This window comes from Lampris incognitus, chromosome 2, assembly GCF_029633865.1.
Source record: "Lampris incognitus isolate fLamInc1 chromosome 2, fLamInc1.hap2, whole genome shotgun sequence".
NCBI classification, from domain to species: domain Eukaryota; kingdom Metazoa; phylum Chordata; class Actinopteri; order Lampriformes; family Lampridae; genus Lampris; species Lampris incognitus.
The window spans coordinates 130,989,338-131,016,657 of record NC_079212.1 but is presented as its reverse complement, the minus strand read 5'-3'; the positions used below and the strand labels follow the sequence as shown (position 1 = coordinate 131,016,657).

Genomic DNA, 27,320 nt, shown 5'->3' with positions numbered 1-27,320 from the left:
AACGTAAAGGGTTCAGCCATGTCCCATCGGCGCATATCGCCCTTAAGAGAAGCGGCTCCTCCCTGACCCTTCGTGCCTCATCAACACAAGCTGTTACACTGACATACAGTCTACATGGAGAGGAGTTGACACGGCTGTACACGACAGTAAAACAGCTGTATTTACTTTGAGCAGCAGTTTGCAGTGCTGTGGTTGTGATCTCTCCCCTGAACGTCTCTGCCCAGGTGTGTGACCCCGGGCTCAGCTGAGGCCTATATACACGGCTACGTGCCCCACTGCACAGCACAGCACCGTGACGTCACACTCACAGCCTGCACACACACCCACACCCACACCCACACCCACACACACACACACACACACACACACCAGGTGCAGTCTGGTTCGATCGGGGGACTAATTGGCTGACAATGGCCTCAGAGCCCCTCACCCATAATGCAGAATTAACAACGCGCCACTCAGTGGTGCCATTCAAGGTCATTTCATTTAAATCTCATAATGAATACATTTAATTTCATTTTTACATCTTGTAACATTTAAGAAATTGAAATGCATTGCTCTTTGTATGGAGACCCAATAACAAGCAATGTACATGAAACCAAGATTAAGAAGTCTGAGCACCATGCGGCTGTCAGTAAGGAAGGAATCAGCACTTTATTTTTAATTTACAGTATGGAACAATATAAAGTATATCTCTATTCCCTTTATTTTACATGTTTTGAGATGACAGGGCAATTCATTTCTAATGTAAAACAACAGTAAGTTAACATAACTGATAGAGCGTTCCTTTTCTGGTTTACATTCATGTGTGACTACATCAGTAAAAAAGTTTTGACATTAAACTTGAATTTGATCAAAAATCTGTCCTCTCAAGTTTCTGGATTAACGACGATATGTCACTAACCCTGGTGAGAGATATCAGAATAGGCACTTGTTTAATATAATCATACATTATACCATATTTACCTTAAATGTGTAGAAAAGCTGTGAAATACTGACTGATGCTTAAGAGATTTTACAAGTTTGTCATTTTAATCTGTTCGCATTATTAGTGTGGCTCGTCTAACGAAAACACTTGCTCTAAATTTGTTTTTGTACAATCACAATAGCTCTGGTACAATCGAGCTGAATTAAGTTTAGTTACAACACACAGCTTTCAAAAAAGGATCTTGCTTTATTCAAGAGGGCTCAAACAAGGACATAAAATGACTTGGAAACTCCAGTTTAGCCAACAGTCACAAGCATGAGGACTAATGTAAAGGTGCAGTTGCAGAAAAACCTGACTTCTGGCTGAATAATCCGACCCTTTTTCGGTTGTTTGATTCATTAAGTTTGTGGGGATTTCAATTAGTCACAAGGAAGCAGATGAATCTGAAATCAACAAGCCCTGAATCACGCCAACACTGAAAACATGTACCACTGATGGGCTGTACCACCACGGAGTTATACAATGTCAATACAGAATAAGCACTCGGCATTTCAAAATAATCTAAAATACAGCCCTACAGTGCACTTCCAACCCACAAAGAAGCACTTAACAATTCCCATCGTTGAATAAATTCAGGCTGCTGAATTCCTTTGTAGCTGAGCAGACTTTAAAGCACATTTCAACTGCGGTAAAGGGCTTTTGTCCCACTTGCAAAAATAAGTGTCTTTGGACACCCATTATACTATGAATAACAAAGAAAGTATTCATGGAATAAGGCATCCACTAATCCACTGATTATTTAAAATATAAAATACATTCCTTGATAATACCTTGGACCTCCCTTCCATAAGCAGTCTGGAAAGTGTGTATGTGTGTGTGTGTGACTGGTGAAGGGTGTTGGTGAAGGGTTTTCAAGGGCTCAGCCTGCACACAAGCCTAGATGGGGATCTCGGAGGAGTGAGGATGTGGGCACCGTACAACTAAACGGGGGTCGAGGACTTGAGTGCACCAGGGAGCACGACCGCAGGATTCTTTGAAAACAGGAGATCTCAGGGGGCTTCAGAGCAGTGAAGCTTTTGTGGGTCTCTGCTCTGGTGCCATAAGTCACAAAAACTACCTTGGCTCTCACGCCTCCTCAACTTTTATTTGATTCAAAATGCTAGTACTTCTTGTACAAATACTGTATTTTCTTAAGATATCTTCAAATCACTTTCTCGTTGTTTTTAAAAATATAATGTGGGTTTTTTTTTCTTTTAAATGTTCATTTTGACAGTTTGCTGTATATGTCTCAAAAGTAGGAACAAAATGTAGACTAAAATGAGGAGAAAAATTACAGAAGTTATTGAACGAGCATCTAACGCCTAAGGTATTTCATGTACCTCACTAGTGCTCTGAAACAAGTTCAACAGCACCAACCAGAGGCTTATATAGGGACCGCAATAAATCAAATTGGGAGCACAGGTGCATAAATGCAAATGTTTCTACAAGTTTTAGGTCAGTATGAAGAGCAAGAGCTTGAGTTTTGATTGAACCTGCTCCCAACCACCCAAACACAATCATGACTGTAAACGGGGCAAGAAATACTAAACATGGCTAGCATGTCTCCAAGAAAAAAAGTCACATGAGCACACCGCTGATAACTTTATGTAATCTGCAATGGTATGCTTACAACTTTAGGCCAAAATCCCAGGAGTTCAAGAGAGAAAAAAAAAAGGTTGCACTATGTGTTCACAAGCCAAGGATGGACTCATCCCACAGCTTCTCCTCCTCAGTCCTTGTGTCTACCTCCTTCTTCGTTTTCTTCTTTTCTTTCCTGTGTTTGAGTTTGGATGTCTTTGCATGCTCCCTCTCCCCCTGTTGAACAATAATTTCAGCCTGCACATGCACCTCAGTCTGTTCTCTTTTCTCTGCCATGTCTTCAGCCTGTGACTCTCTGCCTCCTTCCTGCTTGCTATCTTCCTCCTGGTCTTTTTTCTCCTCAGGTTTTCCCCTCTTACTGGGATTTGTAGTCCCTTTTCGCCTCCACTCTTCCTCTGCGTCTTCTTCTCTCACTCTGATCACTCCGGCGCATTCCTCAATTGTCCTCTTTTGTCGTTTTCTCCTCCTCCTTTCTTCCTTCTCCTCCTCCTCCTCTCGCACCCTCCTTTCCTTCCTTTTCCTTCTCCTTCTCTGTCTGTGTCTGTATTGACTGTCATCGCTGTCACTCGAGCTGCTACTGTAGGAGGATGATGAGGAAGAGGAGGAGGAGCTTGACTGTTCCCTACGCCTCCGCCGTCCCACAGACTGTCTGGAGGAGTGAGGATAGCCTCTGCCTGGGGGGAGGGACTGATGAGGGAAGGAATAGTCCCAGCCATAGGACGTCCCCCTGCAGCTGTGGTCAGAAGGAGGGCATGGATAAGGGGGACCCCACCCTGCACCTGGGTGGTAAGAACCAGAATGGGGAACGAGAGGGAGGTTAGAGATAGGAGACGCATAAGGCCTAAGGTTTTGGCCCTTATGGATCTCCTCCTTGTTCATGCCATCCTCTTCATCGCCCTTATCCTCCACACCCTGAGGCAAAACGCAGCTGCCCTTTGGGGTGATTCCTCGGGCCTTCTGGACCTGGATGTAATCCGCCAGTTCATCTGCAAATGAAGTGTAGGCCTTCTGTTGGGACTTGCACAGGTCAATGACTTTCTTCTCTCTGGTCAGAATATGTTAATTAGATTTATTCAATAATTCAATTTCTATTCAATCAGGAAATAGATGTAGATGAATGATTCTGCTGAAATTCAAATAGGAGAAAATGTTGTACAATGTTGCAGAGATGAAACAGAATGGGTGCTTTTGGTAGAACAGAAAAGTTGTTTGTGGGAAATGACTTGACTTACTTGACCTGGTGCTTGTTTCCCTGCATGTGAGATTGGTACATCTCCACTGAGTTGAATTCTATGCTACACATCTGACAGATGAGGGAGTTGGCTGCAGAAGACAGGCATAGAAAGAGGTAGGGAAGTAGAGAAAATCAGGGGCACAGAGAAAGAGACAGGAAACAACAGCTTTTACTCTCAGAAAGTTGAATCAGTTCATCTGGATATAACATTTATTGACAGAAACGTTTCTTCACTCATTTAAGTGACCTCTTCAGTCTAAACTGACTGCAAGTATACCCACCCCTTATAAACAATAAAGCTGCATAACAACCGAAACCAACGACCAGTTTCATATGCAAATATGGGCGTGACCATTAACTAGAGTTTCAATGGCCATGTGTACTATTCACAGAGGATTTGGGAATGTTTGCAATCACAGCATTGTAAGATGGCGACAGATGTGCACATCTTTGATAGGGAGGAACGCTGGTTTGAACGGGGAATCAAAGAGGCCGTCTATCTTAAGAGGGAACGACCATCCCTAAACCGAGGGGTGGGGGGGTTTAAGAGTACATGTTACCATCTTACAGTGCTGTAAGATGGCAATTGAAACTCTAGTTAATGGTCACACCCATATTTGCATATGAAACTGGTCAATGGTTTCGGTTGTTATGCAACTGTATTATCTATAAGGGTGGGGATACCTGCAGCCAGTTTAGACTGAAGATGCACTTAGTGGAGTGATGAAACGTCTCTGTCAATAAACGTTATATCTAGATGAACGGATTCAACCTTCTTTGATTCCCAAATCCTCTGTGGATAGTACACAGCCTTTGTAACTCTATTTAATGGTCACATCCATATTTGCATATGAAACTGATCGCTTGTTTCGGTCATTATGCAACTGTATTGCTTATAAGGGTGGAGATATCTGCAGTCAGTTTAAACTGAAGAGGTCACTAATGCCCCTTTTCCACTACATGGTACCAGATCAACTCAACTCGACTTTTTCATTTTCCATTACTGGAAAGTACCGGCATTTTGGTAACTCTTACCACTTTTCTGGTACCACCTTTGTCGAAGTTCCAAAAAAAAAAAAAAAAAAAAACTGGAGCGGGTACCAAAATCAATGAAGACCAGCTACACTGAGGGGGTACTGTTACAGTAATGGAAAACGACACTCTGCAAGTCGAGTCGAGCTGAGCCGGTACCGTGCAGTGGAAAGGGGCATTAGATGAGTGACAAAATGTATCTGTCAATAAACATTATATCCAGATGAACTGCTTCAACTTTCTTACCTAGATTATTGAGCATGCAACAACAGCTTTTATGCACCTAGACATGGTTATTTTTTGTTTTCCTCTATCCAATGCTTGTCTCACTGAAAAAAAATCAATTTTATCAGCAGTAATTAATTAAAACTGAAGCAGATAGAGTCACCGTTGTTGTACCTTGTAGGGCGTCCTCTCCAAGCTCTTTGAGCAATTCTTGCCTGGTATGATTCTTTTGGTGTTTTCGTCCATTGTAGTGCTGCAGGGCCATCTGGGGGTTGTTAAAGGATGCAGCACAAAGGGCACAGTACTTGTTAGGATCCTTCAAATCCACCTCTGTGCTGGGATTGGTGCTGACTGTGGGGTCCTCTGGCTCCATTCCTCCCAATCTGGCTGATATCTGGTCAGCACTAGTAGAAGCCTGGGTCGTGCCTGGTAAGGTAGGAATCTCAGGGCCCTTTTGAAATGAGGTATCTACAAATATAAAAAGATAGGTTGTCATTTACGACATGTAAATCAGCGCATGTCTCTCAAACTTTGCTTCATCAGTATATAGATGCAGCAATAATATTCACCATCATATTGAATGTGCATAAGTATAACACGATTCAAGCTTATACTAGCAACCAGCTCGAATACCTTGCATTACGTCTTGATACAAGCTCAATAATCCAGGTAAGGAAATCCCAGAAAGTTGAATCAGTTCATCTGGATACGTTTATTGACAGAAATGTTGCATCACTCATTCAAGTAATCTCCTCAGTCTAAACTGACTGCAAGGATCACCACCCTTATAAATAATACAGTTGCATAACGACCAAAACCAACATCAGTTTCATATGCAATTATGGGTGTCACCATTAACTAGAGTTTCAATGGCCATATGTACTATTCACAGAGGATTTCGGAATGTTTGTAATCACAGCATTGTTAAGCTGTGACAGATGTACTCTTAGCCCCCCCTTCGGTTCAGGGATGGTCGTTCCCTCTTCACAAAGATGGCCTCTTTGACTCCCCATTCAAACCAGTGTTCCTCCCTATCAAGGATGTGCACATCCTCATCCTTGAAAGAGTGGCCACTGGTCTGTAGATGGGTGTAGACTGCGGAGTCCTGGCATGATGTTTTAGTTCTCCTGTGTCGTACCATTCTCTTGGCCAGTGTCTGTTTAGTTTCCCCAATGTACAAGTCACAGCAATCCTCCTGGCACGTAACAGCGTACACTATATTGCTCTGTATGTGCCAGGGGACCTGCTCCTTAGGGTGGACCAACTTCTGGCGCAGTGCGTTTTGAGGTTTGAAAGCAACTGAGACGCGGTGTTTGGAAAATACGTGTCTCAGCTTTTCCGACATTCATGCCACATATGGAATCAACACTGGTTTACGCTTAGGCAGCTGTTGTCCTCTTCTCTTTGATTGGCTAGTGCACTGTTTGGGCGTCTTCCTGGCTTTGACAAACACCCAGTTAGGATAACCACACTTAACCAAGGCCTGTTTAACTGACTACAGAGGATTTGGGGATATTTTCAATCACAGCAGCAGATTCTGTCGCCATCTTACAATGCTGTGATTGCAAACATTTCTAAATCCTCTGTGAATAGTACACATGGCCATTGTAACTCTATTTAATGGTCGCATATGAAAATGACTGTTGGTTTTGGTTATTCTGCAACTGCTTTTATTTAATTTGGGACACCCCCCCCCCAATTGTCCCCGGCCAATTACCCAACTCTTCCGAGTTGTCTTGGTCGCTGCTCCACCTCCTCTGCCGATCTGGGAGGGCTGCAGACTACCACATGCCTCCTCCGATACATGTGGAGTTGCCAGCCGCTTCTTTCCACCTGACAGTGAGGAGTTTTTCCACGGGGACGTAGCACATGGGAGGATCATGCTATTCCCCCCAGTCCCCCCTCCCAACAGTGGCCCCAACCGCCCACAGGCGGCGCAAGTGCAGCGACCAGGACACATACCCACATTCGGCTTCCCACTCGCAGACACGGCCAATAACGTCTGTAGGGATGCCCGACCAAGCTGGAGGTAACAGGGGGATTCGAACCAGTGAATCTCGTTTTAGTAGACAATGGAATAGACCTCTACGCTACCTGGATGCCCCACAACTGTATTTACTAGGGCAGGGATACCTGCTGTCAGCTTAGACTGAGAAAGTCACTTGGATGAGTGATGAAACGTTTCTGTCAATAAATGTATCAAGACGAACTGATTCAACTCTCTTTGAGTTACTTACTTGGATTATTGAGCATGCATAAAGACATTGAGAGAAATGTTTCATCACTCATTTAAGTGACCTCTTCAGTCTCAACTGACTGTAGGTATCCCCACCCTTATAAACAGCACAGTGGCATAACGACCAAAAACAATGATCAATTTCATATGCAAATTGCCATGACCATTAACTAGTTACAATACTACTACTTTCAGTAGTATTACCCCCCGTTAGGGGTCGCGACAGCAGATCATCCATTTCCATCTCTTCCTGTCCTCTGCATTTTCTTCTGTCACACCAGCCACCTGCATGTCCTCCCTCACCACATCCATAAACCTCCTCTTTGGCCTTCCTCTTTTCCTCTTCCCTGGCAGCTCTATATTCAGCATCCTTCTCCCAATATACCCAGCATCTCTCCTCCGCACATGTTCAAAACCATCTTAATCTTGCCTCTTGCTTTGTCTCCAAACCATCCAACCTGAGCTGTCCCTCTAATATACTTGTGTCTAATCATATTCTTCTCCTTCACTCCCAATGAAAATCTTAGCATCAACTCTGCCAGCTCTGCCTCCTGTCTTTTTGTCAGTGCCACCATCTCCGAACCATACAACATAGCTGGTCTCACTACCATCTTATATACATTCCCTTTAATTCTTGCCAGTACCGTTCTGTTGCAAATCACTCCTGACACTCCTCTCCACCCAGTCCACGCTGCCTGCACTCTCTTCTTCACCTCTCTTCCGCACTCCCCATTAATTTACACAGTTAACTACAAGTATTTAAACATAAATGTACTTAAAGGGAAGAACGACTATCCCTGAAGCGGGGGGGGGGGGGGGGGGCTAAGAGTACATCTGTCGCCATCTTACAATGCTGCAATTGCAACTATTCGCTAATCCTCTGTGAATAGCAATCATAGTCATTGCAGTTGTAACTCTGGTTTCATATGCAAATTGCCGTGACCATTAGCTAATCCTTTTCGGTCGTTATGCCACTGGGATTTATAAGGGTGGGGATACCTTCAGTCAGTTGAGGCTGAACTTAGATAAGTGATGAAACTTTTCTCTCAATAAACATTGTGTCCAGATGAACTGATTCAACTTTCTGTGACTTTGCATTCACCATCAAATAGCCTGTACTTGCCTGTGGGCTGAAGGCCTTGTTTGCGGAGGTGTTTAGCATGGACCTTGCCCTCATAGTGTGAGCGAGCCACCACCGGAGAGCTAAACACCATACAGCACAGGTCGCAGAAACGGTCCTTGTCCATAACTGCAACCCTCTGCTCAAAATGTAAGCAAGACATTGTTTTTTTTCCCAATAAAAAATACAAGTTACTTCACTGCAAAAAAAAAAAAAAAAAGAAAAGAAAAGAAAAAGTGATGTGATGTGATGAAAATAGAGCTAAAAAAACAAAACTAGCAGAACTGTGATTGAAAGTCTGGTGTTATCTCCATAATGTCAAATTACACTTTCCTGTTGGCTCCTCTCTCTCTCTCTCTCTCTCTCTCTCTCTCTCTCTCTCTCTCTCTCTCTCTCTCTCTCTCAAAAAAACAAAACAAAAAAAACATTTTTCCCTAGATCTTTTCACATACTTGGTTGACTAATACAGGATTGTTGTCAGGGCATTATAATCCAGACCCTGACACTCCTTACCACTGGCTGCCTCTTATTTTAGAGCTCTAAATTAAAGCTCATTCTAATTTTGTAGTAGACTATTGTTTTGGATAGGAACATCTTTAGATGGGTTAAATGCAAAATGCCGGAAGGCTCACCTGGAGGCCACCTGATTCTTTGTTCATCTTCTCAGCTCTCTTTGTCTGCAGGAACAATTTGATTTTCTGAGTGTGCTTCTTTCCCTGCAGTTGTAGGATGCAGAACATTTCAAAATTCAAGATTCAAGAACCTTTACTGTTTATCACAACGTAACAGAAATTCTTCTTTGACATGGCTCATACATCAGGCGACCCAATAAATAACATCAAAACAGACAACAAATTAAAAAGGCACAAGAGTAAAACAGTTAAAAAAAAGTGACAAGTGAAAAACAAAAGAATAAGCAGACAAGGTTTTTGGGTTTTTTTTGGGGATATTTTATTTTTCAATTTCAAACCCAGTTTAACAACCCTAGAACACTAAACAGAAATCACTAAAAAAAAAAATTCCCCAACCTTCCTATAAACGGAAGACGGGGGGGAAAAGTCAGCACATAGAGTCAAATACAGAGACACTGCATTAATACAGTATATATCCTTTAAAGAGGCCTTCTGGCTAACCAGAAATGATCACATCCTTATGGCGGCATCAGTGATTTGTCAATGTACTCTAGGTAAGGCTGCAAAATTTTCAGAAAGGTGACATATCCTTTTCTAATATGTTATCTTTTCAACAGGAATACAACTGTTCATTTCCAAAGACCATCTATCAATGAGGAGAGTTAAATCAGATTTTCATGTCACTGTTATGCATTTCCTGGCCACAGATAAAGCGATTTCCATAAATTTAATTTGGGAACTGGTTGAGAATCTACTGACACTTGTGAAATTCCCCAGTAAGCAAAGCTCAGGCTCTAATGGGAAGGTAACTCCTGTGATCTCGGTCAAGGTGTCACAGAAGTCGTACCAAAAGGGTCTCACCTTTGTACAAAGGCAGGTACAGTGCAGGAAGAAGCCGACCTCTATACCACATCTGAAGCACATTTCTGAAAATTCAGGTTTGGATTTAGCAGCCGTCTATTAGCTGCTCACCATTCACAGCCCATTAATTTCTAGATTTTTTCTGCAATAAGGTGGATAAGATCTTAAACAAAATTATTTCTTCAACTCCATCTACTCCTGCAGATCCTGTCTTACTAAATTCCTATCTACATAATAAGTCACCGACAGTTCCAGTTATTACAGCTTTTGAGACTATCTCTCTTGATACTTTGACTAAGTTCATGTCAGCTTCTAAACCAACTGCTTGCCTACTTGATCCCTTACCTGCAAAACGTTTTAAAGACCTCTGGCCTTTTCTTGAACCTACAATGCTAGACATTATTAATTTATCTCTGACTACTGGCATTGTTCCCAGCAGTCTTAAGACAGCTGTGGTTAAACCTCTACTTAAAAAACCGCACCTTGATCCAGGGTCTCTTAATAACTATCAACCAGTCTCTAATCTTCCATTCTTCTCTTAAGTACTAGAGAGAGTTGTTTATCAACAACTTTCGACCCATATAAAAGAAAACCATCTATATGAACCTTTTCAGTCAGCTTTCAGGCCCTGTCACTCCACTGAAACTGCTCTGACCAGAGTGGTAAATGATCTCTTACTGGCTATCGACTCTGATTCCACTTCTGTGCTTCTACTAACCTCAGTGCAGCCTTTGACATCATTGATCACTGTATACTTTTAGATAGATTAAATTGTAATTTTGGTGTCTCTGGCTTAGCTCTCTCTTGGCTTAAGTCCTACTTATTCGGAAGAACACATTGTGTCTGCTATAATAATATTATATCAAAATTTTCTGACGTTAAATATGGTGTGCCTCAGGGCTCAGTTCTTGGCCCTCTACTTATCTCTCTTTACATTACACCTCTTGGCCAAATTATACGCAGTTATGGAATAAATTTCCATTGCTATGCTGATGATACTCAGCTGTATGTGCCTATAAGGGCTGATGATCATACTCAAATCACTAACTTAGAGACCTGCTTGGCTACTGTGAAAAACTGGATGTCACTTAACTTTCTGCTTTTAAATTCAGATAAAACCGAGATGCTGGTCATTGGCCCTGCTAGACACAGACACCAATTTGATCAAGTAACGATAACAATCGACAACTCTGTGGTTTCACAGTGTGGCAGTCAAAAATCTTGGAGTTATGTTTGATCCCAGCCTTTCCTTTGATAAGCACATTAAAGAAATCACCAAGACTGCCTTTTTTCACTTACGTAACATAGCTAAAATTCAGTCTTTTCTCTCCATGGCTGACGCAGAGACTCTAATACATGCATTTGTTTCATCCAGACTTGATTACTGTAATGCTCTGTTCTCAGGTCTGCCACATTCTAGTACTAAAAGTCTTCAGATGGTTCAGAATGCTGCTGCTAGAATCCTAAGTAAAACTAGGAAATTTGACTATATTACACCAATTCTTGCCTCCCTTCATTGGCTTCCTATCCATGTTAGATCAGAATACAAGATGCTTCTGCTGACTTATAAAATCCTAAATGGGCTTGCCCCATCTTACCTGTCTGATCTCCTTAAACCTTACATGCCATCTCGAGCTCTTCCTTCTCAAAATACAGGGCTCCTGTGTGTACCCAAAGTTAAAAAGAAGTCAGCTGGTGGCAGGGCCTTTTCCTATCGGTCTCCGTTGTTGTGGAATAACCTGCCTGCTGCCATCAGACAATCAGAGTCTGTTGAGTCCTTTAAATCCAAACTTAAAACTCATCTTTTTGCCTTAGCTTACAATTAGTTGCCTTTAACTTGAGTGCTTCACAACCTGTACTGGATGGCGGGTTGGTTTTCTGTCTCAATGAATTTACCAACCATTGTTCTGCCGACGAGATTATCGAGTATAGATTACAGAGTATAGATTATGACTAGTTGATGACTTAATTGATTATGACTAATGACTATTGCAAACTTCTCTTCTCTAACATGTCTTTTCTCTCTCTCTCTGAATTATGTCTTCTCCTTTCTCTTTTTCTGTGTTTGAATGGTGTCATGTGAGTCTCTCTTGCGTGCACGTGCAGTCAGTTCTCCTCCCAGGTCTCCGTGGTGATGGTGGTCGCCATTTGGATGCTGCCTGCCCTTTCTCTCCTCACATAAGTTTTTATTTTTATTTTAACTGATTATGCTGGTCGCGTGGCTTGGGTCCTGGACTGTTCCGTTGGCATCTGGACACTGCTTGGCATCCTGTGCATCATGTTCTTCATAAATTTTATGTCCATTATAATTCTGTTATCCTCTTTCAATGTTGTATTATGTAAATGGCGTGAACACAACATCCATTGCACACTGTCCATCTTGGGAGAGAGATCCCTCCTCTGTTGCTCTCCCTGAGGTTTCTTCCTATTTTTTCTCCCTGTTAAAGGGTTTGTTTTAGTTTTATCCGATGAGAGGGTCTAAGGACAGGATGGTGCATTGCAGTTAAGCCCACTGAGGCAAATTTGTAATTTGTGATATTGGGCTATACAAATAAAATTGATTTGATTTTGAATTGATGTAGTTTCTGTGGGGTGAGGTACAGTTGATGGAGGCAATTATAGTAAACCAGTCTGTACTGAGCATTGATGGTAGCGGACAAACTGCCTTGACATAAATTTGACCAGAGTTGTTCATCAATTGCCATGTTCAGATTTGATTCCCATCTCTCTCTAGATTTGTGCAGACCTGGCTTTGGGCCATCATTCAGCAGTACATTTCAGAAATAAATCTGTATACATTTCCCTCATGAAGCAGTTTCTTCACATCAGTAAGTACAGGTAAAGTCATTCCAGGGCCCAGGTTGGTTCAAAGAAAAGATCTTAACTGAAGATAGCAGAAGCATGTCTTGTTGGACAAGTAATATTTCCTCTTCAATTGTTCAAAGGACATGAGAAGTCCTTTTTCGTAGCAGTCTTCCAAATGCTGGATCCCTTTATGATGTCAAGTCTCCAGAATCTTGTTGTTTAGAGTCATGGGTATGAGTTCATTTTGTCTCAAAGGTGTTTTCGGTAGCAGTACCATTTTCAGTCCATAACTTCCAGGAGTCTCACACCATATTTTAATCAAATGCTTTAAAATAGGATTGTCTGTCCTACTGGATATAATTCTGGAGTTCCACTTATAAATAAAAGCACTGGATACCTTTTCTTTCAGGGAGTACAATCCAATTTGTATCCAGGAGGGGACACTGTCGCCCTCAAAAAATGATAAAATAAAATCACATTTGAGCTGCTAAATAATAATTTTTAAAACTGGGTAATCGAAGGCCCCCTATTCGATAATCTCATGTTAATTTTTCTATAGATACCCTGGGCACTAGACAATTCTATATAAATTGTCTAACATGTTTGTTGAGAGTTTTAAAGAAAGTTTTGGGTAGTGGAATGGGCAAAGACTGGAAAAGATACTGTAACCTCGGTAATATATTCATTTTCACAGTTAACTCTGCCAATTAGAGTAATGGGCAAACTTATCTACTGCCTATGTAGATCATCTTCAATTCTACTGAGCAATGGGAGGTAATTAAGTTTGTACAAATGTTTAAGGTCATTAACTACAGTTATTCCAAGATATTTTATACCATTTATAGGCTACTTAAATGGGTTTGTTTGCTGATACTCAGTGTAATCAAAATTCATTAGTGGAATGATTTCACTTTTTTCCCAGTTCATCTTATACCCTGAAATGACACCATAAGTGTTTAATAGTCTGTAATTTAGTGAGGGAGTTAATAGGGTCTGTTATGTACAAAATTACATTATCTGCCAAGAGATTAATTTTATGTTTGTTCTACTTTGAAACCCTTTATATCAGGATCTTGTCTAACTGCTTCGACTAGGGGTTCAACAGCCAAGACAAAGAGTCCTGGAGACAAAGGGCAACCTTGTCGACTCGATCTACTCAAGGGAAACGCTATCAAGATCTGTCTGTTAGTGGTAATTTTGGCCTGGGGTTCATGATACTTCCGCTTCCAGTGTGGGAAGAGGGCAGCGCAAATTCACGTTTGCAGCAGCCTCACCGAGTACTGGTGTGGGAAGATGGCGGCGCGAATTCATGTTTGCGGCGGCCTCGCCCAGTTATGTCCATGCAGTGTCTTTGTCCATGTCTGTGTCTAAGTTTGTCTTCGTTTGATGGCTGGGAGAGCTGGCGCTGGATTGGCTGGGGGAGCTTGGTCTGTTTTGTCCTGTGGGCCCAGGGACCACGGCCCTGCCTGGAGCTGAGCCTGAAGAGGTAACACCGAGGGTGGTCTGACAGGAGAAGGAAGCGGCGCAGGCTAAGCTAACTGCTAGCCCATGCAGACCAGCAGTTCCGATAGTCATCCTGGCTGGCGTTTGTTCTCCTGGACAGTGATTTTTTATTTATTTAGTTTGGATATAAGTGTTAGTTTGGATATATGTGTTCTTGTAGTCCTTGTAGTTTTTGGATATGTGTTTTTGTCTTTGTGTTGCACTGCTGTGGGCTGGGGGAAATTATGTTTCGTTTCACTTCATGTGTGTAAGTGCATGAAATTAAATGACAGTGTTTCTGATTCTGATGATAAAGGGCTTTTACCCAATTAATAAACAACTGGCCAAACCCAAACTTGGCCAAGACTTTAAATAAATATGACCACTCCAGCCTATCGAAGGCCTTCTCAGTATTTAGAGCTACAGATACTATACTAGGCTCAGTTTTAGATTTTGTTAGGTGGATAATATTAAAGAGCCTACATAAATTGTTAGCTGACGAGCATTTCAAAATAAAGCCACTCTGGTCTAGATTTATTAATTGTGGCAAATATTAGTCAAGCCTGTTATTTAGGGCCTTAGAGATCAACTTATAGTCTGAATTTAATAATGAAATAGGCCGAAATGAAGTGCACTTTAATGGGTCTCTCCTTTTTTTGTGAATCACAGGGATTATGGCAGCAGACAATGATTCAGGGACAGTTTGAGTTTTAGATGCTAAGTTAATTACATCCATGATGAGGGGAAAGAGTAGCTCCTTAAATTCTCTGTAAAATTCGGGGGGGGGGCGTCTCCCCTTGGTGATTTATTAGATTATAACGAGCCCAGAACCTTTTCAATTTTTTTTTCTGCATGAAGGGAAGATCAAGATTCATTTGATCTTCTTGGCCAAGTATGGGCAATTCAATGGCGGACAGAAATTCATCAATTTTAGTCAGGTCTTCTGGAGATTCCGATGTATATAAATCTGTATAAAACTGTTTAAATGTGTCATTAATTTTTTAACTAATTAAACAATTCAGGATTATATGAGACTGAACCCGTTTCAGTCTGAACTGCATTAATTGTCCTTGAGTGTTCTCAGTTGTCAGGGCAAGATTTTCTGTGCCTTCTCTCCCAATTCATAATATCTTAGTTTAGTTCTTAAAATTGCTTTTTCAATTCTATTAGTACGTAATGTATTGTATTTGAGCTTTTTGTTTACCAGTGATTGATATAGTTCCTTGGACCCAGACTGTTGGAACTCCTTTTCCAATTTCAAAATTTCTGCTTCCAGTTCTTCTATTTCTGTCATGTATTTCTTTTTAATACCTTTTTGTATAGGAGATTATTTGTCCACTTAAATAAGCTTTTAGCATGCCCCATAATATAAAACTATTGGGAGATGAGGCGGTTTGTCTCACAGAACAGCTCTATCTGGTCCCAGATAAACTTGCAGAAATCTAGTTTTTGAAAAGGGTAGGGTTCAAATGCCATCTATATGAATTAGTTTATTTTTCTGGCGTCAAGATAGACAGGGTCAAAAGTGAATGATCCAACAGGGTTCAAGATATGTATTCATATTCTAATGCTCTATAAATTAGCTGCATCGATAACAGAAAAAGGTCAATCCTAGGAATAGAAGGAGTAGTCCCTGGACTGAGGGTGCATTTGTCTTCACACATCCATCAAATCAAGAGCTTTCATAAAAGCCAAGGTAGTTTGGCCGCTTTCGTTTTGGATAAGGTTGACTTATCCAGAATAGGATCCAAGCAAAAATTAAAGTCGCCCCCTACGAGTGTACTTTGTCGTCCCCCCGATACCTTGAGAAAGATATCCTGAATGAAGGATTCATCATCGTAGTTGGGTGCATATAAACTTAGAAGTGTCCAGGGTTCTGAGTAAATCTGACAATTAACTAATACAAATCGGCCTAATGGATCAATAATAGTTTCTCCAATCATCGATGGAGTGTTCTTATTTATCAAAATAGCCGCTCCCCTGGCTTTGGAATTAAATGACAATGATAATATATGTCCTACCCATTGTCTCCTCAGTTTTTACGCCCCTGTGTGGTAAGATGGGTTTCTTGCATAAAAGCAATATCAATTTGCAGTTTTTCAGGTGTGTCAAGACTCTTTTCCTTTTAACTGGTCCGTTTAGCCCATTCACATTAAAGCTAACAAATTTCACTACCCTATTCATCAACAATAAGCGTATACACCTTATGACCTTCTGTGAAGCCTCTGTGTGAGTGAAAATGTGTCCCTGTCTTAAAATAGCAACAACAAAAAAAAACAAAAAAAACACTGTGCACTGATAATAGTAAAAAAAAAAAATGCAGACCCTCCTCCTGCTCCTCCCCCAAGCACCATCTACCCTACTAAACTGGGATATGCATTTTGTACTTATCAAGCATGGCATGTCTGGCTGATTTGTAAACATCTTGTCCAGCCCATGGTTCTGTCTGAAAAGATGAATTACCATACAAAATTATCCAATTTTAAGTGAAACAGGAAATTAATTACAAATATTGAAAAACACCTGTTTCAAAAACTGTTACAATGCAAATTAGCCGGCTTAATCTGAAACCAATCTATCAAATGTAAATTGAGAGTGCTGTCATCACTTACATCACCTAGAATGTCTTTAATATAGCAAGAGTGACAGTTTTAAGCATAAAGACATGGGTGCTTGTAAGAACTACGGCCGCCTGTCCAGTTTTCATCCACCTGTTTTCATCCATTATGTTTCTCCTGGAGAGCCATGCAGGAATGCCGCTGCTTCCTTAGGTGTTTTGAAGAATCTTCTCCTTTCTTCAGGGAGCATGATCTCAGTGTTGCGGTATGGAGTAGAGCAAACGGAATATCCTTAGATTGAAGCTCTCTCTTAACTTGGTCGTACTCTTTCCTACATTTCATTAAGCTGGCACTCAGGTCGGGAAAAAACAGCACAGGCTTATCATCATACATGATGGAACCCTTACTCTCTCTGCGGCGATATGTAGGCTTTTGTCCCGATCTTGATATTTGAGCAGGCATATCAGGACAGGTCTTGGTCTCTGGTCTGTAAGTGGATGGAGTGCAGAAGCCCAATGTGCCTGCTCTACTATCAGGGTCTCAGTGAAATGCTCTTGTCCCAGGGTAGTAAGGATCCAGCAAGCAAAAAAGTTTACAGGGTTATTTGCCTCGCAGCCTTCCCGAAGATTAAGGACACGTATATTGTTGCGTTGGCTGTAGTTTTCCAGTTGGTCAACTTTCTCCATTAATAACACATTTTCCTTACTCAACTTGATAACACGAGAGTCTAGCTCCACCAACCGGTCCTCCTCCACGCCAACATGCTCCTTCGTCTCAGCTACGCAGGAGCTCAGCTTATCCAGCAGTGTTTTCAGTCCAGAGGTAGACTGATTAATTTCTGCGGTTTTAGACTCGAGTTTACTGGAGAGGCCTTGATTACCATTTCTCATCTCTTGAAGAATAAGTAAGTCTCCTCCGCTCAAACGTTCCCGCCCCCCCATTATGCGAGCTTCTTGGTCACCAGTCCCAGTAATAGTTTTCTCTGCAGATGTCAGGATTTGTTCACTAGCTGACTTCAGTTGCTTATTTCTGGGTCTCAAGGGCATACTGCAGCTGTCCAACCTTATTAAAAGTGGGTTTGGGTGTTTATAAAGGTTTTAAAATCAATTTGTTTTGGGAAGCCCCTAAGCAAACGTCTATCTAGTTTCGCTGTATCACGTTTCGTTTTTCTTTTTTAGTTTAGTTTTTTTTGTTTTGTTTATTCAGTCTATTTTGAACGTTAAAAAAATGAAATTAAAATGTATAACAAAAAAAATATCAAAACAAGCAAACGATATCATCATCAAACATTTGTTTCAAATCTCGGCAGTTCGAAAAGGAGTAGGTAGAAGTTAAAACTTTTCTAGTCCTACCCCCTTTTTCTATTTTAATATTTCAACAGTGAACTGTAGATTTAAATAAAAACTCAATCATCTACCGCAAGTGACCATGATGTATAGTAAATCAAACAAAGATAATTCATTCAACAAAACAAGAACAACGCAATCAAAGCAAATGTACAGCAAACATTTAAACAACTCAAACAAGATGTCACGACTCCATCCCATATCTGTTCAAAATATTATTTTTAAAGAGTCTTTTAAATTTGATGATTGATTCACAAGTTTTCATTTCATCACTGCAATTGTTCCGTATTTTGACACCTTTGGTTGTGACACAATGATATTTTGCATTTGTCCTTACTAGGTTTTGTTTAAACGTACATATTCCTCTCAGGTCACTGGAACAACCCCTGGATACTGTTGGGTACTTTATGATTTAATACTTTGTACATGATTTGAGCAGTTTTAAAGTCCACCAGATCTTTGAATTTTAGTGTTTTTAGTTTGATAAAGAGTTGGTTTGTTGGTTCTCTGTAATTGGCTTTGTTTACTATCCTTATGGCTCTTTTTTGAATAATTAAGATTGACTCAGTGTTGGTTTTATATGTGTTCCCCTAAACACTTCCACACAGTAGGTGATGTATGGAAGTATGAGGGAACAGTACAAGGTGTAAAGTGAAGCTTGATTTAGAAGATCTTTGACTTTGAATAGTATTGCGATTGATTTGGATATTTTAGCCTTGGTATAATTTACATGTGGTTTCCAACATAATTTATTGTCCACTATTACCCCAAGAAATTTAATTTCAGTGACTCTTTCTATTTCTACATTGTTAATCATGAGTTTCTTGATTGAGTTAATTTTATGGTTACCAAAGATTATAAATTTTGTTTTACTTAAATTCAATGTTAGTTTCACGTGACCCCAAACAGACGAGTTATTTAAGAGCTTTGTGGAATTTTGCGATAAAAGCTCCATCCTAACAAGTTTAAGACACATGTATCACACGGATGTTGTCCTTTTCCTATCACAACCTGAGCAGTCTGTTCCCATTTTTCTAGATCTTGTAAGTTCATTTGATGAAGTTTCAGGATATACAATTAATTGGCAGAAGAGTGAATTGATGTCACTGGGCATTGATCTTAACACTGAATTTCTGCATAATCTCCCTTTCAAAATTACAGATAAACTGAAGTATCTTGGAGTAGTTCTACCAAAAGACCCCATCCTAATTTCTAAGATGACATTTCTTAAGAAAGTGGAAAAACTGAGGGGGGGACACTGAAAAATTGGGGACCCTTCCTTTCTACGTTGGGCCATTTAAATAACATCAGGTGCTTTTTCAAATCATTAGACTCAATAGATATGCCTTTTATCTGGGGCTTTAAAGCTCACAGAATATCAAAAACTGATTGACACAAACCAAGAGAAATGGGTGGACTAGGACTACCATACATCCTGCATTATTACTGGGCAGCAAATATGAGGGCCCCTGTCTATTGGCAGGAAGGTTACAGAATGGAAGTAACCACCGAGACTCCCTCTTGGGTTGCCATTGAAAAGAGTGATGTCAAAAACAGCTCTCTTCCAGCACTCCTTTTTTCAGTAGCCAGAGCTCTGCAAATACTAAGGTGGATAACTTAATCATTTTGAATTGCTTGAAAATATGGCAGCAAATTAAGAAGGGCTGCAGATTACCAGACATTTCTATTCATACCCCAATATGGCTTTCATGCATTTTCCCCATCCCTCTCAGATGCATCTTTTGACAGTTGGAGGCTAAAAGGTACAGTCAAATTGAAAGATTTGTATATTAATCAGCAATCTGCCTCATTTACTCAGTTAAAAAACAAGTTCTCGCTTCCAACAACACGTTTCTTCCGATACTTACAGACTAGGAATTATGTTTGTCAGTGTGCACCTATCTGTAAGTCTCTCCCTGAAGGAAGAATGATTCATAAACTTTTGTTGGGCCCACCTGAATCCAAAAAATGGTCAGACTTTGTAAATATATTTTCTGAACAAGTGAACTATGCCACACACACTCTGAAAAATGCCTGGGAGGAAGAACTGGGTATACAGATTGGGGATGATTTTTGGGGGGAGGGCCTTAACAGGACCCAATCTTGTTCTATTAATGCCAGGCATCAATTAATCCAATTCAAGGTGATGCACAGGCTTCATTATTCAAAAACTGAATTGCACAGGATCTTTCCTACCATTTCTTCTCTATGTGATCAATGTAAATGTACAGAAGACTCTCTGACCCACATCTTCTGGACATGCCCAAAACTGTATCATTTTTGGTGTGACATAGTCAAGTGGCTCTCTGACATGTATCGCCGTGTGTTTGAACCTGATCCAGAGATTGCACTATTTGGGTTTTCTCTTTCCCTACTAAACCACAGTGTCTCCATGCAAAGCACTACTATGTGTGAAATGGTAATCGCAAAGAAAGTAATTTTAAGGCTCTGGAGGTCAGACACTGTGCCTCAGTTTTAAGATCTGGTTAACTGAGCTCACTGGTATATTACATATGGAGAAAGTTCGATATGGCACGATGGCCAATCTTAATAAGTTTTCAGATATTTGGCAGTTATTTCTGGATCACCTTGCTCAGTATGACGCTGAACCAGAACAGCAACAAAATACATAATGTGCTGTCCATCTCTCTCATTGAGTGCTTGTGCTAAGACGTGTTGTGCCAGTGATACAGCAGTGTAATTCATTATTTTCCTTAAATACGCCTGTTTCTTTTTTGTCCTTTGTTTCTAATTTGTTTTTGTTTGTTTTTTTTAATCCATCAATCCATCAATCCATCCATTATCCAAGCCGCTTAACCCAACTGGGGAAGAACATAAGAGATAATTGTGCCAATTCGATAACAATCAATACTATGACGGCATGGAGATCAGTCTGCTGTCTGGAGGGGAGGTTCAAATTAACTTCGACATTCCCTAATAATTAATGATCCTAGATTTTTGCCAGGAATGCTGGATATTGGCTTCCAGTAATGGAATAACAAAGATATAACCAATTTGAGAGACTTAATTTCAAATGATAGTTTAATGTCATTTGAACAACTGATACAGAAATCCCAGTTCCCAAAACAAGATTTTTTTTTCCGTTTCTTACAAATAAGGCACTATATTACTAAAGGTAAGATCCTTACAGATCACCCTGAGATATCTGCTATTGAGAAAATGCTGTTTCTTTTTTCTAAATTTATTTCTGATTTTTCCCCCTTTTTCTCCCAATTTTAGTGGCCAATCGATCCCTATTTTAGTTCAAACACCCACCCTCGTACTGCATGCATTCGCCAACTGCATCTCTCCGGCCGGCAGTCTCGAAGGAGACGCCTTGCCACTTTCGTGAAAAGACCCCCTCGAATCCAGGATGAACCACTGCTTTTTCCGACACACACAGAGACGCATTCATGTGACGAACACAAGCCGTCTCCACCCCCCTCCCGAAGACAGCATTGCAAATTATCGCTGCTTCATCGAGTCCGGCCATAGTCGAACCTGACGAGACCGGGGCGTGAACCCCGGTCCCCGGTGTGCAACTGCATCAACACAAAGCCGATGCTTAGACCGCTACACCACCGCGGACCCCCGAGAAAATGCTGTTTCAACAAACAGGGACGGTATCTCTTAGTTTGTTCAATGATGTAATACGCGTCATGTCTCACTATTGATGAGGAGACATGGGAGCATATTCGGAGTTATACCAAAAAGATATCCATCTGTACTCGAACCAAGGAAATCCAGTTTAGAATTATACACAATACATAATATATCCCATAATTGCTGACATTCTGTTAACCCCTCACTTTCTCCTCTGTCTCTCAAATGTAAAAACCGAAATAGGTACCTTAACCCATTGCTTATGGTTAGGTACCTTAACCCATTGCTTATGGTCATGTCATAAATTACAGAAGTCCTGGTCTGAAATATTGTTTGAAATTAAAAAGGTATTTGACAAAGATTTTAAAATGAATCCAATGTCACTGATCTTGTCCAATTGTCATTGCCTTCCAAGTGGAAATATAACTACTGTAGCTAGCAAGAGGTTATATGACATTTTTACTTTTGCTGCTAGAAAAAAAATTATATTACAGTGGACTAGTGATAAGGGCCCTTCTGTAAAGAGCTGGTGTTAAGTTATATTTGAGCTGTTTCCTTTGGAATAACTCACAAATATTCTACAAACCAAAACAGATCAGTTCTACAAAGTGTGGCAGCAATATCTGAATTATCTTGGATGTGATTTTTTTTCCTCTATTATTTTACAAGGACTCTCCTGAACCTGAACTCCTTTAACCTGTGACTTACCTGCAATATAGGCTATTTCCTGTAACTTCCTATATGTTTGCTGGGCTGTTTTTGTTTGTTTGCTTGTTTGTTTATTTTTGTTTTTTTACTATTGCGTATATATTTGTCTTATTGTTATTATTGTTCATGTGGAAAAATAAGAAAATCCAATACATATAGTGTTAAAAAAAGACATGTATCAACATTTTCTGTAGAGCTTGCAAATCAACACACACACCTCATAGTGGGAGAGTCTCTGAGATTCAAACAGCAGCACAGCATCACATACATGGCAATAGTCATCGGTGAGAAGACCCGTCAGCAGTTCTTTCTGACCCTGCTCACCTGTGGTGGTAGAATATAGTGTCAGTCCAAATCATGCCACACTGCTTCGTGACTATGTGATTACTATAAAAGCTATCATATGACAAAACCAACTAATAATTTAACTCAACTTCAAATGCTTATTAAAAACATTGTGGGTATGAAGGCCAAATGTAAACCTGTTTTTAGATAAGGTATAACTATTAATCAGTTCCTGCACCTATAGCTGGACAGAGCTGTACAATTTGGACAAAATGTTTACAGAAACTGTGATGTAATTGAACAGATTTTCAACATATTATTTCTGGCACTTGGAGAAAACAAAACGTGATTTGTTCAGTCTGAATATAATAACAGATTTTCCCCAATGCTTAATCCAAAAAAGTTTAAAAAGTCATATAATTCTGCAATATAATTTCGTGGGGATACTTTTTTTTTCCTGCTACTTTGTGTCATGTCGCAACTGTAGCAGTAAATAGTTGAAGTATTGCCTTTTTGATTAATCATTCCATCCTGGGCTTATGCAGAGCAGCAACAAATGGTAAATCCCAGATAATTTAAGGTATAATCAATATTCACCCACCAGCAAAGTTGTAATTTAAAGGTATGATTCAACCAATCTAAAAAATTAAAACATATTCTACTTCATCTGTACTTTACTGCTTGTTCAATCCATGAAAAAGAAGTACATTAAAATTTAGTTTGAATTTGACTACATTCATACAGACACCATTTAAAAAAAGGACTTTAAGTGTTTGCTGTGTTATTTTCACTTTGGCTGAAAACACAACTTGGCTCACAAATTAGTGAGAGCATTAAGTCAAACGTCAACTATAAATGTCAACATTTTAAATTTTACTATTATACTCATTGACTAATCTTTGCCGATGAACAATGAAAGGCAGTGATCATAAAATCAATAAATGAACTCAGCGCAATGGCATTTAAATGTCTACACAACCAATTCAAATAGTTTCATCCAACAATCAATATAACTACTTATCTTAGTAAAAACGCTTATTTCTGAGTTATTCTATGGATAATTTCTTCAATCGAAAGTTAGGACTCAATTATTTTGATTAAGTTGGATATAGTAGGTCCTCAAAATTTAAGATGTACTTGTAAATACATTAACTACATACAACTCTTATATGTGAAAATAACCCTAACCCTTTACTTTGTATATTCATTTTTTTATGCCTTTTTAATTTTCAGACTAATTAACCCAGACATTGTCCACACCAATTGAAAGTTTAAGCTTTAAACGGCAAATGTGCTGTTGATTTTGAACACTACTTGACACAACCAGCAAATTGCAGTGTATTTGTGGGATTTGCTACCGAAAGCAAGGTTCGCTGCCATGATAGCCAATAGGTGCATGGGCAATTAGCTTTTTTTTCTCACATGCCAAGACACAAGGCAAAGTTTGTTTCTGTCCAACAGAACCCCCTGTGTACATGATACAGCTGGGAACTTTGATACAGTGGCAAAATGTGCCCTAATATTGTTTGCAAAATGTGTGGGTGTAAGGTACACAGCTGATTTAGGTCATGGTTCATAAACATGACTTAAATAAGATCCTCGTGGCACTCTCAAGTGAAACAAAAAAAAAGGGGTGAAAGAAAAATAAGACAATGTATACCCAACACCCAGCAAGACAATTAAAAACAAGATCCCATGTAAAACCCATCCGCTCTCTGGCTGCAAGTATGAATGAGTGAACTGCAGACCCAACCTCCCAGTTCGATAACTGAAAATATGTGATAAAACTATAGCTAGCCCCAACTTCTCTGCACATTGCTTTGAAATATTGCACAGTACTCACCAGAGGATTTATCACTGTTGTGGTTAACACGATAAGAGAAAAAGTTAGTTGAGGTTTTGTGTACAATAGACCGTTTTAAGCGGATGTAGAGTAACACGTGAGTATGGAAATGATTTAGCTAGATGGCTTTGAGGGACTCGTATGTAATAGACCGACTGTTATTAATGTAAAATGAAGATTTGGAGGAACACAGTAACACCACCGCGACCTTAACTTTCGAGCATTATTGGCCCTGCAAATGTTTTGTTATAAACACACCTTAGAGACGCTGACTGTTGTTAACAGCCACTTCACCGATTCAGCTGTTTTAATGAAACTAAATGAGACATTCTAGAGATGGTCGAGATTTATGATATATAAAATGATCGACCAAATGCACTCCGATAGAAAATAACTCGAGCAACATCTCGCACTATTTCTGCTGATTTTTCAAATGCGAAATGACACAAATGTTTCAAGTATTACAGTCCTGGAAACAATGCATTACTAATCAGGAGACAAGGCAAGTCGTTTACTCAGAAAAATGTCAAGTATCGTTTACAAACCATACTGTCCGATCTTTGACATAATCTACTACCAAGCACCTGTCTTCTTGTTGGCAATCTCGACTAACCTTTAAAATTGGGTTATCAACTCAGCTGGCTAGGTTAACAGTTTAGGGTGGGGATTGGGATTTCCGTGACTGGCTAGCAAATTCCGGGTCTGACCATTACTGAAGAGCTCAACATTTTCATTTTGTTTTTCCTTTTCGGATGTGGTAAGCGCTAGATTATAATGTGTGGGGCTCTGTGTGACAGAAAAGTATCACGAATCGTGAACCCGCGTGTACGCAACAAAAATTTAACTAATCCGTTAACTAGCTAACGTTAGCCTGCTAAATAAGGAGCTAGCTGACTCGCTTTAAGCGGTGGCTAGCCAATTAGCTAGAAAGCTAACGTTAGCGTCACTAGGTGGCCGCCATACGGGTTAATGTTCACGTTCTAGACGAACTCACCTTCACTCAGGGCACTATCTATTTTAGTGTTTATTACTTTGTCATCATCTGTTACAGAAGCCGCGTTAGGGGCAATACTGTTTTTTGCGGCATCTGACTCCGTGAGCCGCGGAGTACAGATGTTTATGTCGTCCATCTTTTTCCTAGGAAAGCGCATGCTCCCAAGCCAGTATCGTTTCATTCTTCCCAGCTGCCAGAAACGGATGTGCATCACGCGCATGCTCAGGTCGAGACATAATACCAACAAAGTCACACGTGTGTCCTGGGTGACGCAGCAAGCTGATAAAGGGGCCTGGCATCCAGCTCCACTGAAATCTAAATACATCCATACAAAGGGCCTTTCATATGGCGTCCAAGGTCACCTAGCCAATGAATTATAGACATTTTTTTTAAGAAGAGGAGGAAGAAGAAGTGGTGGTTATAGGAGTAGCAACAGAAGAAGAAGAGAAGGAAGATGGTGAGCTCACCCTGCTTGAGGTCAGACCACAGAGCAGCCTGTGGTGGGAAGTATTTCTCCAGTGAAGGTACAAAAGTCGGGCAAAAGTACAAATTCGATTCAACATCAATCAAGAACTGTCTTCTGAATGAACCACTGTAAGTGGTTTTGGAACTGTGTTGGTCCCACATTATTCTGGAAGACGACATATTGTGTTTTATGTTTGTTTAGGTGTTGAGTAAAAAAACAAACAATGACTTTATTTTGTTAATTTTACTTTACCTCAATCTTAATGCTTTTATTTAACTTTGACTTGACATGTTATTTTCTATTAGCTTGTACAATCCCCCTGAATCAAGTTACATAGACCAAATAAACACTGTTTATTTAATGGAATGTCCTAACCATTGCACAACACGCTGTCCATGTTCAAAAATGTAAAATTAACTGGTGAAGCTTCTAGCGCTTCTTTGACTTGTGCCTGGAGTTTCCCTGTATCCAGCATAGACCTTGACACCACGGAGCCAGAGCTGGCCCACCAAACTTTAGTATAGATGTAATTCCAGTCATAAACATGGTTGCCTTTTTACATCATACAATTTCAGTAAGAGAATAAAATGCTACATGTCATTGCTAAACTAGAATGCCACAAAGTTTTCCTCCACAATGCTTGTTTCGTTTATCTCTGTTAGCCCACCTATGGTCATTAATTAGATAATTGAAGTTAAAATGGCCACATGTACTATTAATAATAATAATAATACATTTTATTTGTGGGTGCCTTTCAGAGTACTCAAGGACACCTTACAGAACACAGTATTCTGATTCTGATTCAGTTAAAAAAACAAAAACTAGCAGCACTGTATCAGACAGCAAAGGATTGGGGAATAGTTGCAATCACAGCACTGCAAGATGGCAACAGATGTACTTTTAACCCCCCAGCTGCATGTGTGGTCCCTGAAGGACCAGGCTCTTCTGAGTTCTTGTGATCATGCTGTGGTCCAGACCATAATTAATGCTCGAGCATCCTCAACTTAGAGCGCTGTATGCCACCAGGTGGAAACCCTTTTCCAGTTGGTACAAGGATCAACACATGGGCCCAAAGTATTGCTCTGTGCCTATATTGCACAAATATTTTGCTGGATAGGGGGCTCTCAGTTTCTACCATTTTTTTAACAGTTTATTTTTATTGGTTTTCTCATATACACAGTAGTTTACAGTAGAAAACGTAAAATTTAATTATCAAGGATACGAGAAAGAAAAAAGGTTCAACATGATAAGGTAATAATATCCCAAGACCAGTCCCCCCACCCCTTCTACCAGACAAGGGCCATAATAGAAGCAATGGAGTCAG

At 40.2% G+C, this 27,320-nt stretch overlaps 1 protein-coding gene across 1 annotated transcript; it reads right to left on the bottom strand.

Annotated features, from left to right (window-relative positions):
- Window positions 1–642: 642 nt before the first annotated feature.
- zmat1 (zinc finger matrin-type 1) lies at window positions 643–25,827 on the bottom strand. Its single transcript, XM_056301740.1, has 7 exons — window positions 25,531–25,827; window positions 22,626–22,732; window positions 9,046–9,129; window positions 8,417–8,552; window positions 5,232–5,525; window positions 3,799–3,889; window positions 643–3,611 (listed from the first exon to the last, which is right to left on the bottom strand). Exons 1-7 carry the CDS (start codon window positions 25,748–25,750, stop codon window positions 2,657–2,659), a joined length of 1,887 nt encoding a protein of 628 aa, XP_056157715.1. The 5' UTR covers window positions 25,751–25,827; the 3' UTR covers window positions 643–2,656.
- Between the last annotated feature and the right edge of the window lie 1,493 nt (window positions 25,828–27,320).